We start from the raw sequence: 15,703 nt of genomic DNA, 5'->3' as shown, positions 1-15,703 counted from the left end.
CGGGTTCGATCGAACCCCGGCTCGTACCAATGAGTTTTTCGGAACTTATGTACGAAATATCATTTAATATTTACCAGTCGCTTTTCGGTGAAGGAAAACATCGTGAGGAAACCGGACTAATCCCAATACGGGCCTAGTTTACCCTCTGGGTTGGAAGGCCAGATGGCAGTCGCTTTCGTAAAAACTAGTGCCCACGCCAATTACTGGGATTAGTTGCCAAGCGGACCCCAGGCTCCCATGAGCCGTGGCAAAACGCCGGGACAACGCGAGGAAGATGATGATGAATGGAATAAAATTAAAGAATAAGAAAATTGAAATAAGACGAAGGAATGACAATGTTATTCATGTCATTCTTACTGATAGTGTCCACGCTTTTCACAAGGCGATTTCTTAGTTTATGTTTTTACCTTGCAAGAACAATTAATTATATTTTTTTTACTGAAATGTAAATTTACACTTCACTAGTTATCTGCACGTCGATACCGGCGTGAAATATTAACAGCATTTCAACACAGAAATATTTCCAGTTGACATTGACTCAAAGGTGTTATCAGTACTAACAGGAACACTTTTGACTGAACATCAGTGGACCTTATGCATTGGCAATAAGGTTTATGTCCATTAACAGTGTAATCGATGGAACGATAATCTCAGTACCGCTTTATAATTGTATGTTGGGGCTGATTGCGTGACCTTTCGGAGTAGATCTACTTTCACGTAAATGATGACATTTCCGTGTTTCCGTGTTATGTAGTTTAAACTTTTTAATTTTTGTCTTTATTTCACGGATCTGGATGATTCACGGTCGCAAATAAGTTTTGGCCTAGTATTTATCTATACTTGTTGTTTGCGCCACGTATTAAATACTTAACCTATGAATTCTGACCTCCTTGTCGGGTTTTCAATATAGACGGCAAGGCGATAATAAAAAGAGAAAAAAATGTCACATGTCACGTCAATACATGTAAAATAAAACTCGATTCGATATATTGTGTGTTGAAGAAAATGAAACCAAAGGGATCCCTATAATTAAGTATACATACAACAAAATAAAGTGCCGCCGAATCAGTGGAGACTGGAGACTCTATAAGGAGGAAAACGCAGAACCAGTGCATGTAAGTTTTTCCGCATCCCCATTTTTTGGCCTTTGAACCGGTTTCCAAATTTACCTTTAAAAATATTACATAATAACCTTGTTGCTCACTGAATCGCGTAGGTACAAAATATAATTTCGGATTTCCTTTCGGTTTCTTAATTTTCAAAAAAATGTTCCCGTCATAATTCTATTTCAAAGTACGGTCAGTAAACTAATTTATTTTTATTGTCTGTTATTTTATTTAATATTTCATTTACGCGTAGCGTGTGGGATTATTCATCACGCTACCTTATAAATGCGTTACAAATAAATTTCGTATTTTGTAACTGTCATATTGTGACATAATTTTCACGGAACATTTTTGCACACCATATTCGTTAAGTATATAATTTCAGTGTATTTTAAGTTACTAAATACACTCTACTAAACTGAAAGCTACGGGTAAATTATTCCTAAAAGCCTCAGTTTTTCATAAACTGTAATTAACCTATTGCGAAGGTTACACTTGTATTAAGGTATTATACAAGCGGAACGTTCGTATTTACTTCATTTTCCTTCGACTTGCATTAAGGTATTATACAAGTTGAATATAATTTATAATTATTTGTGCATCTTAGCACAAATTGTTCATATTTTTTCGTGCTGTCATAGTAATAACTAGGTAACCATGGCAACGCGACTTAAGCTCGCGGAAGCAAAACGTGCTCAATGTTTCATGCGTTTACAAAATATTTATGACATGATTCCAAAGTTAAGCAGTGACAAGAAGGCTTTGTCGCAGTTCATCGCGCAAGCTCGATTGGTCGATCAACTGAGAAAAGAATTTATAGAGTTGATGGATGAAGTCAATCTTCTGAACTTGGAGTTGGACCCGGAGTACATCGTCAACTACAACGCAATGAATGCGTTTGAAGATCTCTACTGCGTAATCAAATGTCAAATTTCAAAAATTGATGCACCTGCTCCGAGCCCTTCGACATCCAGGGATTCGAGCCATTCATGTAAGGACGACTCCATTAAAATCCCTCGGATTGAACTTCCTTCTTTCGATGGAGATATTCAAAACTTCCCATTCTTCTATGAAACATTTAAGCGTGTCATACATGAGAATAAAAAAACTTACGGATTCTGAGCGTGTTCATTATTTGTTTAGTCATTTGACAGGAAAGGCAAAGTCGATCTGTGCGGGAGTTATACCTGCCGCAGAAAATTACAACACAGTTTGGGAAGCATTGATCGCGAAATATGATGATAAACGCGCATTAGCTACGTCATATTTAAACCAGCTGTTTTCGATGAAACCTGTCAACATCAACGGTCCTTCGGCATCTAATTTAGAAAAAATAATTGATTCGTTTGCTGCTACTATTTCAGCAATAAGACAACTCAAGCTCGAAAACTTAAGTGACTTTATTTTCATTCACCTGGGTCTTAAGTTATTAGATTCAGATACCACAAAGAATTTCGAGATGTCTATTCGGAATTCTTCTACAATGCCTACATATGACGAATTCATTTGTTTCGTTAGGGAACAAGTGAAGATTTTATATCGGACATCGCAACGAACGCCAACTAAGGCTGAAAGCGGCTCCGCTGCCAACACTAGCAGCGTGCGAGCTCCCCTCCCTCGCACGCCCCAAGCGTATGTTAGCACGCAAGGGCATGACAACGGAAGTTCATGTGCTATGTGCAAGAGTAATGATCACTCGCAACTTTATAATTGCAATAATTTCATGAAACTCACGTCTAACGAAAAATTTAATTTCGTTAAGGAAACTCACGCGTGCACTAATTGTCTGAACACGCATCATACTGCATCGAAATGTTCCTCGAAGAAAACTTGTCGTAAATGTAAAGGCAAACATCATACAACGTTACACTTCGAAAACTCAAAACCTGCAATGAATAACAACGAGTCCAAGTCTTCATCTAAGGATGATAGTGAAGCTAGCACAAGTTCATCCGTAAAGGACAACGGTGCCTCTGTATGTACTCATTCGGCATCGGGACAGACTACATCACCCTTGACGGAAATTCTCGCCACTGCTCAGGTACTCGCTAGTGGGCGTAACGGCAAGGACAAGGTTTTGAGATGTCTGCTGGATCCAGGATCACAGAAACATTACGTTACATTGAAGTGCTGCAAGAATTTAGGTCTTCCTGTACACAGCAGCCCAGTGACGTCAATAAATGGATTAGGTGGAACAACGATAACACAACCCATCCGAGGAACTGTCAACTTAACATTTAGGTCAAGATATGATCCTAAACATCAATATACTATCGAAGCGCTTGTTTTAGATGAGATCACGCCTGATTTACCGACCTGTCATATTGATCAATCTGCAACTGATCTGTTTGATAATTTACATCTAGCAGATGACTCTTGGGCGATTCCAGGTGAAATTGACGTACTTCTTGGTGTTAAGTTATTCACCAAATTGTTAATGTCAGATAAAATTGAAAACGAACCTGGTTTGCCTGACGCTTTAGAAACTACACTGGGGTACATCATACTAGGCGATGCTCCCGCAGTTGACGCTTCCTACTCAGCAGCTGGGTATTTTACTTCGGTTGATGTCGGAAATTTAATGCAAAAATTCTGGGAAATTGAAGATTTGGATGGAGGAGTGATTCATAGTCCAGACGAGAAAAAAGCTGAAGATATTTTCAAGAATACAATCAATCGTTTGGAAGACGGACGTTATGAAGTAGCACTTCCGTTTAAATTGGACCCAAGCAATTTAGGCGATTCTTACAAGACTGCTGAACGCAGATTTTTAGCGCTTGAAAGAAAATTCGTCAAGCAACCTGAATTAAAACCAGCTTATGATGAAGTTATCCGTGAACATATTGATAAAAAATATTTATCTGAGGTTCCAAATGATAAGTCAAATGATGCTTATCACATACCCCACCACGCAATTGTCAAAATTGACAGAATAACCACAAAGGTTAGAATTGTGCTGGACGCTAGTGCACAGACCACAAGCGGTTTATCGTTAAATGACATACTTCACGCAGGACCAAGTCTTCAAGCTGACTTGTTCTGCATTCTCCTAAACTTACGATTGTTTGGTATTGCTATCACGTCTGATGTACGTCAAATGTATCTGTGTATTGACGTACGGGGGGAGGATCGTCCTTATCAGCGTATACTTTATAGGTTTAATCCTGATGAAACTATAAAGGTATTTCAGTATAATAGGGTAGCCTTCGGTCTACGTAGCAGTCCTTTTCTGGCACTGCGAACTGTCAAACAGTTAGTAGCTGATGAAGGTGATAAATACCCACTCGCAAAGGAAATTGCATCTCGTGATATTTATATGGATGATGTAGCCAGTTCCGTTATTGATGAAGACCAAGCTGTGCAAGCGACTAAACAACTGCTGGATTTGTTCTTGAAAGGTGGATTCCAACTGGCAAAGTGGTCGTCAAATTCTGCAGCTGTTCTGAAAGAAATACCGAAAGGACTACATTTATCCCAAAGTGTCACCTTCGACGATGATACAACGTTGAAGATTTTAGGTCTGCGTTGGTATCCTGGTGAAGATGTATTCAAGTTCCAGGTTAGTCCCGACGATCGACCGTGTAGTAAAAGAAACATTCTTTCATCGGTAGCTCGACTATTCGATGTTCTGGGCCTAGTTGCCCCTGTAATTGTGTTCGCTAAGCTTCTAATAAAGGAGTTATGGCTTTTGAAAATTGATTGGGACGAATTGCCGCCTGATCATATTGTACGCCAATGGCAACAGTTCCAAGGTGAACTACCGCTACTATCTAACATTAGCATTCCCAGACATATTGGTGTCATTGAAAACTGTTCATTAACTATAGTCGGCTTTTCAGATGCTAGTGAAAGAGCTTATGGTGGAGTGGTTTATGCCTACGTCACTTTTCCTAATGATGACCGAGGTGTCATTAATTTAATTTGCGCTAAATCTAAGATAGCGCCCGTGAAGGTTGTCAGCCTAGCAAGACTGGAATTATGCGCAGCATTGCTATTGTCACAACTTATAAAAAGGGTGGTTGATACCTACTCAACCAGATACCCAATCGACTCTGTGTTGGCCTTCTCCGATTCAACAGTGACACTTTGTTGGATTCATTCGTCGCCTCATCGATGGCAAACTTTTGTGGCCAATCGAATTACCAAGATCCAAGATAACTTATCAAGCGATCATTTTTATCATATTAAGGGAACAGAAAATCCAAGCGACTGCCTGTCTAGAGGCTTAACTCCAGCTCAACTGGTGATCCATCCTCTATGGCTATCAGGCCCTCCATGGATGAAACTCCCGAAAAACGAATGGCCGATTCAGGCGTTTATACCAGACGAAGTCAACGTTCCTGAAGAAAAAACGGTTTCTTTAGTGACTTGTGACAATTCGAACGACAACTTAATTTATGATTTGTCTAAACGGTTCTCGTCATGGGTTAAATATGTACGCACAGTTGCCTATATCTTAAAATTTATAAAACGATTACCTAAAGGCCCTATTAGTGCTGATGACTTAACAGCAGCCGAATTAGAAATCGTACGAGCTCTACAAAGAGTTTATTTCAGTCAACATATTTTAGATATGACCCTGAAAAAAGGGTTTACAAAAGCTTTAGCAAGCCTGAAGCCATTTATTCAAGATGGAATCCTTCGCGTCGGAGGACGTCTCAGTAATTCTGATGAAGATTACGATTATAAACATCCTTTGTTATTGCCACGTCGTGATCACATCATTAACCTACTGGTCGATTATTATCATCGACACCATTTACATGCAGGACCTGAAACTCTTATATCTATTATACGACATCGATTCTGGATCATAGCAGCTCGATGTATTATTCGTCATCGCATTCATTTATGCAATTACTGCTTCCGGACCAAGCCAAAGGCTAACTCCCCAATGATGGCAGATTTACCAGCGTGCAGGGTAAATCAAGTTGAGAAAGCCTTTATACATACTGGCTGTGATTACGCTGGTCCGTTGTATTGTACACCTGTTCGACGAAGAGGCGTGAAGAGTCAAAAGGTTTATTTGTGCTTATTCACATGTCTCACAACGCGAGCAATTCATTTAGAACTTGCAACTGACTTAAGTACAGCAAGCTTTATGTCAGCATTTAAGCGGTTTTTATCCAGACGTGGTCCTGTAAAATATATGTACAGCGATAACGGAACCAACTTCCAGGGAGCCAATACATATTTGCAAGAACTTCATAATTTCCTTGCGAATGAGTATCGAGACGCTTGGGAAACTGAACTATCAGCCAATAAAATAATTTGGCGATTTATTCCCCCCAGTGCTCCACATTTTGGAGGATGTTGGGAAAGTAACGTTAAATGCGTCAAATCACATTTGTTTCGTACGATAGGTAAACAAATCTTGTCATTTCAGGAATTAATGACAATTCTATGTGAAATTGAGGCTTTATTAAATTCTAGACCGCTATCCGTGTTAAGCTCTGATCCAGCTGAACCTTCCGCATTGACGCCAGCTCATTTTCTTAATGTTACTCCATTGAAATATCTTCCAGCTGCGTCTGTTGCGGAGGTAACATCTGATCATCTTTTGCAAAGATATCAATTATTAGATCGCTTAACGCAATCATTTTGGAAGAGGTGGCGCGATGAGTATTTGCACACGTTGCAAACCAGACAAAAATGGAATACTCCTTCTCAGCCTATTAAGGAAGGAACTGTTGTAGTCATCCTTCAAGATAATGTTATGCCTCTACATTGGCCGTTAGGTCTTATAACTCAACTCTTTCCAGGCAAGGACGGTATTGCCAGAGTTGCTTTGGTTAAAACAAAATCAGGCACACTTAAAAGACCTTTGGTCAAATTATGTCCTTTGCCTTCTCAATAATATAATTTCATATTTCTATTAGTATTTAGTTATCTCTCTCAAGTTATGGAGGCTTCATATGTTTATGTCAATTTAGTTTTCTCTGAGCAATAAGGATGCTATTATGTAGTAAATGATTTATTTTTAAATAACTTTTTGAAAGCTATTCCTTTCAAGGCCGGGGGAATGTTTGCGCCACGTATTAAATACTTAACCTATGAATTCTGACCTCCTTGTCGGGTTTTCAATATAGACGGCAAGGCGATAATAAAAAGAGAAAAAAATGTCACATGTCACGTCAATACATGTAAAATAAAACTCGATTCGATATATTGTGTGTTGAAGAAAATGAAACCAAAGGGATCCCTATAATTAAGTATACATACAACAAAATAAAGTGCCGCCGAATCAGTGGAGACTGGAGACTCTATAAGGAGGAAAACGCAGAACCAGTGCATGTAAGTTTTTCCGCATCCCCACTTGTTATAGTTTCCAGGTGCTAGGGACTCTGAATAATTTTAACCACTCATTCCTGAAGTTAAAAAGTAAAATATATTATAGGACTTAGGTTCATTAAGCCGTAACCAACAAAATGGCATGGGTACTACCACTAAAACTAAAGCTATATTTTAGAACTGTCGTCATAAACTGGTACATATGAGCTTTATTCAAACTTTACAGATTCTGGACTTAAAATGATGTATTTGACATCACTCGCAGCATAATATAAGCGCTTCAGATATCAACGTAAACAAAACACATCTACCGGTACCCTTAAACTCGACGCGGATCCACTGCATCATTATTTTTCCACGTCAGTAACGTATTAAAGGGCCCAGCAATCAGAAAATATATGCCTTATACTCTTGGAATAAGGGCCAAGGCCTGGAAGGCCTGGATTCGTTGGAGCGTAGCTAGTAAATCAAACTGGAGGTATGCGATAACAAGCTAGCAGCAGGGGTTTCCGCGAAAATCGAAGTTCGTTAATTGTGGGTATTTTTCTCTGTCACTCTAATTACGTCTTAATGAGAGTAAAAGAGAAAGATCCCCGCAATTTGCGAAAATTGGTTTTCGCGGTAGACCCCCAGGTGTTCCTGTTGGCTGAGAAACAGATGAGTCGGACTTTCCAGTAAGCCAGCAGAACTACCAACTTAGATTTGTAATAACTTAGTGGTATGTGTATCCATTAAAAGGTTAGGGAAATACAACGCAATAGGAAAGACCAAAGAAGGCAAATGAAACGTTGGAAAGACTACATCGAGGAAGGCTGATAGAGTGAAATGGCAAAAAATGGTTGAGGTGACCAGGATCCACAAAGCAAGTAGGTACGAGCCGTACGAGGGAACATTTTAAGAAGATACTAGAAACTCTAGTAAGTTTATAATCTATGTACCTATAGTAGTAGTGTGACTATGAAGAAAAACATCTGAATATTTGATAAAATAATAAGATTTTTTCCCTGTGTCGTAAGTATTGGCTGCTATTTTTCAAATACAGGGTGATTCATGAGACGTGAGCAGGATTAAGCCTACACAATCACTTAATGTAAAAGAATCGTTCACCACTATATTTAAGTAAAACAATCACGCTTTTTTTCTGTTTTTATACTTTTTGGCAAGGACAAATTTAATTATCTACAATCATGGATAGGGTATCCAATTTAATTAACAACATTTAATTAACAAAGATAAAACCTTTTTAAACGTTATGACAGCACTTTGAGTATGAAGAAAATACAATTTCACACTTGAGTGAGATACGATTTTTCAAAAGAAACCAGACTCCGATGACATTCAATTTGGCAGTTGTTATGGATTAAACAAAGAGGGTAAACCATAAATGTCGTAAATAAATTAAAACGTTTTTTTAAACAGTATAAAATAAATTAAAGTTAATCTCACAAATACTGATACGAAACAGTTGTTTATAACTTACTGTATGCGTAGGCTTGATCCTGCTCACGTCTCTTGAATCACCCTGTATTCTTGAAGTTTGACTCGCCTATATTTGGTTCATTTAGCAATAGTACCTAATACACGAACAGTTTTAAGTAGTTGAAGCTATTTAACCACCGTAGTTTCCAGGATATGTCTTAAGCGTCTTAACTATTCGCAAGAATTTTGTTACTCAAGCACTGAATATAGCAATGAATTTTTACAGCAACTAAAATTATCTACTGGACTCAAACCTAAAGGTTGCCTATATTTTAAAAAAATATGCGTAGCCGGCTGTCAAAAAAACACTCGGTCATATTTTTTTGTTATCAATATAGTGGTCTTTTTGCAGTTAAACTAGCCCAGTTAATTTACTTTTAATCACTGGTTGTATTTCAGATAGTACGAGTATCTAACGTGATTTCGATTAGTTGTTATTAATTATTATATTAATCTATATTTAATTGCGTTTGCATAATTAACGTATAAGTACTAGAAACTAGTATGTTGTCGTCATACTGTCTAGTTAGACATAAACTAAACTCTCTCCAATTAATAATGTACGTAACTGTATTTAAAAATATCAATGTTTTTAAATATTGTAGATTATTTTATTGCAAAAAAAATATTTTGACTACCTTTTATTGTCCACTGTATCGTCCGTCATCGGCCACGTAATCACTGAGATGGTTCTAAAATCAAAATTCGACGATTCTAAAATTAAATATAATTAAAGTAAAACTTCGTTAAATAATATGTAGACACAGTAATTGATCTAATGCAAAATAGAAACTTAGGGCAAAGCAATAGGGTTTATTTTTAACCGACTTATTTACCCTGAAGGAGGAGGTGTCAATCGCTAATGCTACGTAGCGAACGAAACGCAACTGTCACTGTCACACTAATATGGAAGAGTGATAGAGAGACACAAAGCGATTCGATGGCTAAGCGACAGCGATCGTCACCTTGACTAGCCCGCCTGTGTGTGTGTGTGTGTGTGTGTGTGTGTGTGTGTGTGTGTGTGTGTGTGTGTGTGTGTGTGTGTGTGGTTGTGGCTAATTTTTTTTTTCAAGTTCACCTCGCCGTGCCAACCCTTGTATTCTAATTTCATATTTTTAATTGAATTATCTCTAATTATAACGGAATATTTTTATAAAACACAACTTTCAACCCACAATGAACGCTCGTCTCCTGGAGAGATACAATGTTCAGCGCGTCCCACTCGCATACACATGTTAGTGCAAAAAGGATAGACAGTAAGTATTAACATTGTTATCATACTTTAAAACCTGAATAGGCCTCGTATCAAATTACAATAATATCAACTGTCACGTACACGCCGTAGCTCACTCAATCATGATGAAACTAGGGATTATTGTAAAGGTTAAACCAATGTAACACATGTTTCAATGGTTACCAAACGACTTTTTGTCCATTATGCGTTAGCCTTTATGACTGGCTGTGACTTAATGTTGTAATAATGCAGTTGTAATTAGGTACTTACTTGACGCTTTGAAGTCTAAGGGCGTAATGTAGGTACTTTCCATATCCTGAAAACTTGGAACCTACGGCTGATTCTAAAATGTGATATGACTTAGGGCCCGATTCGGATTTTGAACTAGATATCTATTAGACATCACCAAGATACGACAACGATAAGTTTAAAATCTAGCCTGTCAAATTTGACATTTCCGCGATTCTAGAGAAATACTTGAACGATTTTCGCAATGTCTAAAACGTCTCGTTATGTATTTTTAGATCTAAAAACGATTTTGAAACGATCTTAACCTTTTGGCCGCCAATGACCGATATATACGCACCGTAGGTTCAACGCCAAAGACCGATTAATCGGTCACAGACCACAGAGCAACATCGACCTACGTGCATATAAATAAAGTTCAACTTCAGTTTTGACACTTCAATGATGTGGCGTCCAAGTGACAGCTTTTGTGTTTGACACGGCGTGGAAAAGGTTAATACTTACGATAATTTAATAATATGTATATAACGATAACGATAATTTAACGTAAAAGTGACATTGGTTGCCCGAATTGAGCTGCAAAAGATATCTAGTTGAAATCTAAACTACCAGGCGGTCTAGCATGAGTTACGTTCTCGCGCGCGACTCCATACTTGAAGTCGCGCAAGATGTATGGAGTCGCGCGCCAGAACGCAACTCATGCTAGACCGCCGGTATCTAGTACATATCGTATCGTTCTCTTCTCTAGAACGGATCTTGTTTTCCGAATACCGCAGTTATTATCAATGTGTAATATTTATTGTTTGTTGTATGAAAATGAATATTAGGTAATGTAGTGATATTTTGTTACTATACGCTGCATTTATCAAAATAGGGACAATCGAGTAATTAATAAGCTAATTACTATTTTTTAACAAAAATAAAATAGAGTTGGTAATTTCACATAACCACTTTTAATTATTTTAATTAATTAATAGGTACTTATTAACATAGAAATGGCAATTAAATTTGAGAGTCACCAGAGGTGATTTCTAATCGCATCTCAGAGGTCACAAAGACGTAATACAGTCAAGGAGTTCAAGGACATTAATTGTTATATTAAGACATTTACTGTTTAATTTAGTTTGGATACTTTGTACAGGATAATTTTCAAAATGGCAATTATCTAAAACCAGAAGTATTTACCTACACTTTAGCAACACTTACGTGACAGTATATTGGTGTAGGTCACGGAACGCTGATCCGCGCAGTAAGTTGTATTGAATTCTAATGAATTGTTAATTAGAGTTCAATAACTACTAACGTGGATCCGCGTTCGTGGATACGAGAGGTTTTAAAAGTGAAATAATTACGTGTATTAAAAACAAAGCAGTGGAGGTCCGGTCTACAAATACATGGGTATTTGAGATCAAAACACACAAACGAGAAATTGGCGACATGACGAACATTATGCCTCATTACTCATTGTGATACATATTTAATTATATTCTATATTGACATAGGCCGTCGACTTAGGCAAAAGGGAGAGGATCCCCGCTCCGAATCGTTTCTGGTGCAGAGGCTGTCCATAGTCATCCAGCGGGGTAATGCCGTGAGCATTATGGGCGCTTTTGCACCGGAAGCGATAAGGAACGGGTTTGACTAATAGTTACGTCATGTAATTATGTTAATATTTGTAAGCTTTTTTATTATATTATAAATAAATACTTTATTTTTATATTGGATAAAAGCTATAAAAAATTTATTTTAGCCAGATTGGCCTACCATTGAGGCTGAAAGCATTTCTTTTAAAAGAATAAAGCTATAAGTACTTACAGAAGATGTTTTTTTTTAAACAAAAGCACAACACAGATATAATAAAACCGGTACAGGCTTCGTCAACAAGTGCTTGACACGTTAGCTGACCGCTTGAGTGTCATTGAGTTATAACTTATAAGCTAGACTAGATAAACAGCGGAAGATTATCTACGAGGAGGAAGAATTTGACAATAATAATATACAGGGTGCTTCCTGTAACAGGAGCAATAAATTAAACTAAAGGCTGTACTCCTCAAACTGACCAACACTTGTTCAGCAACTTTTAAAAATTATGAATCTTTTAGACTTCCTCTTTTTCATACAAAATAAATATTGCCTTCAATGTATGCTGACATCAGTGTGTTTGACGTTGCTTGTCACGCTTTAAACATAACAAAATTTGCAATACATTGCGTCTTAGAATAAACTTAAAAGTGTAATAAATATCAAAACATGAGTTATTTTCAAAAGCTGCTGAACAAATGTTGGTCAGTTTGAGGAGTACAGCCTACAGTTTAATTTATTGCTCCTGTTACAGGAAGCATCCTGTATACACATATTCAAATTAAAGGGAATAGGGTTAAGGTAAACGTACTGGTGCTCGACGCGGTACCAGTACATGTCATCTTGAAACTTCAGTCATTGTCAATAGAGGTGACAGCAGGGTGTCATCTATTGGGCATTAGCATGTCGAGCACTAGTACGTTTACCTTACAAGAGTCTCAGAAGAAGGTGAGATAGCGAAGACAGTATAAATAAATATGAAATGAGCGCCTACCGCGAACCACGTTCGACGTGTTGCCTCTCTGTCGCACTTGTAAATTCGTACGTAAGTGTGACAGGGAGGTAACACGTCGAACGTGGTTCGCGGTAGGCCCTCTGCACTGAGTGCGTAGCCAACGTGTAATCGTTAACGCTCCGTAGCGAACGAAATGCAACTGTCACTGTCGCACTAGTGTCGCACAAGAGTAATAGAGGGAGATGACTACGATACGTTACGGAGCGTTAACGATTGGCTACGCGTGGCTCGCCAAAGTCGTATCATAACAAGACCAAAACTAAAACAAATTGATAATGACCCGGCTTCAGTGTACATCATAATCCTGACGTACGTAAATATGGCGAGACGGAGTGACAACATGTCTGCCCTTTTACGCAATTTAATATTTACGGCATGCTCGTTTTATTTTTAAAGGTTAATTAGACATGGTCTGGATTAAGTAGGTACCTAATTTCATGATAACCGGCACTTTTTCGTAAATATTTTTGCGACGAAAAATGTTACAAATACTTTCAAGTACAGTGTTTTACATTAACTAGGTACACACTAAAACAGATATTTTTTGACTTCTATCCTATATATTATTTTATTATATACAGACACTAGCGACCCGCCCCGGCTGCGCACGGGTTAACAATTTATACATAAACCTTCCTCTTGAATCACTCTATCTATTAAAAAAAACCGCATCAAAATCCGTTGCGTAGTTTTAAACATCTAAGCATACAGACAGACAGACAGACAGCGGGAAGCGACTTTGTTTTATACTATGTAGTGATAATAATTCCAAAAATAAATTTAAAATAAACATGCTTACATTTCTTAGACATTCATAAAGAAGTAATTCCTGTCAAAAATCCTCACCAAGTACCATAATACATCCAGTTTTGGCATTGAGCCATTATCATACACCGTATCACACACGCCCACAAACTTAATCAAAATATTTACCTGACTTGCTTCCAAGCCCTAGCGACGCCTGATAATTCGCTGTTTTCGTATCCGCTATCCAGCTCATCAGCACAAGAATCATAAAACACAGAAACTGTCTTTGGCACATTTTTTACACTTTGTTTTACACAGGTACGTTTTTTATACACTAGTTAGGTCCTAGGTGTAGTGATAGGTAGGCTCGCGCGTTAACTGACTTCAATTCGCATCGGTTACTTCTAAAACTTGAATGGCAGGTTGCGTCTGGGTTTCCTAATGAGACGACGTGTGGATGACCATTAATTACGAGAGGTTTATTTATACCAGCATAGCTGTGATTTAGTTTCTGTAGTCTCTAGTTATGACAAATAGATAAAACACGTAATATGTTGGGGTTGATACGACTGCATACGAGTGTAAGCTTACTGAATAATGCTACTCTTTTAATACGGCTGGAAATACTAGGAAACCATTTTTTGATATGATAAAGATAATAAAATGAAAAATTACATAAACAAAATAAAACTTGGCTTCGATTATCAAAAAAATCGAAAAACTAGAGACATTCTTATGCTCCTTCTATCTTCGTAGGAGAAATTAAAAATTTAAAAGTAGGTACAACAAACATGTGAAACCACGCCTCTTCGTTATAACAACCTATAATTTTAGTGCAATTATCAATGATGTGCAACCTGATAAGCATCGGAGCATAAATTATAGTGAAAGATGAGCTTAAAGTGTGACAGAACCTTTATTAGGCTAATGGAAATTGTAACACGAATCTCATGAACTGTCACGATGTTTTTCTCAACTGGCAAAGAAGACCAAAAGGCCATCAGTTGTTTTTGTCATTGTGCATGTAATCTACTAAATTTACATCGGTCAAGGGTACCAGAGGTTGAAAACCACTTATCTCGCTCGTCAATGAGATCTGACATTCATTATAGGTATGTATTTTGACACCAAACTGTTACCTGTAGTTAGGGAATAGGCTGTTGTAGACAATTCGTATAACAAAGGTTCACAGTTTATCGAACGCAAGTTTAGTGCCAGTATTTTGTAAATCTAAAAAAAGGATCACAGGAAGTTACGTATTATGTACTAGTTGTATTATACATATTTAAACAGGGCGTTTAACAACATCTAAATTGGCATGCTGTTTTTCGCACCTCCATTTTAAAAATACCTTTGATACTAATCTAGTTTATTCAAGTTGCAATTAAGTTATAACGCAGAGTAATTTGTAAGGTTATTACTAGATTAAGCCTCGTTCAAACAAGCCTTATTTGTCTGAACATTTCATCAATATGCACTTATGTTGCAAAACAAATCTTCCCACTCACGCGCAATGCGTAATTAGTGTCATCGAACAATGATCTAAACAAAACATGAACGGTTATGAAATGATTAAGTGCGAAGTGTCATATTAGGCCGTTTACATATGGTGACTTTTTACAGCGCGCTTGCAAGTTTTACAGCCGTATTATAATTTTAATTATAGGATATTAATTCGATCTGGATTAGATGTGGATCGGATCTTAGTGAAGTGAAGTTTTTAGTTGAAGGAATGTCTTCAACTAAAAACTTCACTTTTGACACTGACATATCCGATCCATAATTAAAATTAGAATAGGCCTAAGCCTGTTAGTCGCGATGTAGGGCTGTATAACCTGCATACATTTCTGATTCTATAATAGTATCGGTCGTGCATATTCGAGTATTGGAGAGGCAAATATTCTTAAAGGAACAAATATGATCTAAGATCGTGAGTTGTGTTTAACAGGCGTTAGATGTAAATAAAATGTATCGTTGGGTAGTAGGTAGGTAAGTGTAATAATT

The 15,703-nt window shown here is 37.5% G+C and overlaps 1 protein-coding gene across 2 annotated transcripts in view; it reads right to left on the bottom strand.

The window, feature by feature from the left end:
- Positions 1-15,703, bottom strand: part of LOC134651997 (C-type lectin 37Db) — a 114,389-nt gene that overhangs the window by 23,386 nt on the left and 75,300 nt on the right. Inside the window, exon 1 of one of the 2 annotated variants that reach the window (XM_063507150.1) lies at positions 13,886-14,037. The exons of the other annotated variant lie outside the window; for it this stretch is intronic. Within the exon in view, the coding sequence (XP_063363220.1) occupies positions 13,886-13,994 (109 nt within the window). The 5' untranslated portion in view covers positions 13,995-14,037. Of the gene's footprint in view, positions 1-13,885; positions 14,038-15,703 lie in introns of those variants that run through there. 2 annotated transcript variants of the gene reach the window in all.

The sequence above is a fragment of the Cydia amplana genome, chromosome 11, assembly GCF_948474715.1.
Source record: "Cydia amplana chromosome 11, ilCydAmpl1.1, whole genome shotgun sequence".
In the NCBI taxonomy this organism is placed as follows: Eukaryota; Metazoa; Arthropoda; class Insecta; order Lepidoptera; family Tortricidae; genus Cydia; species Cydia amplana.
Note: the sequence above shows the minus strand (reverse complement) of the source record. Positions and strands in the feature narration are given on the sequence as shown.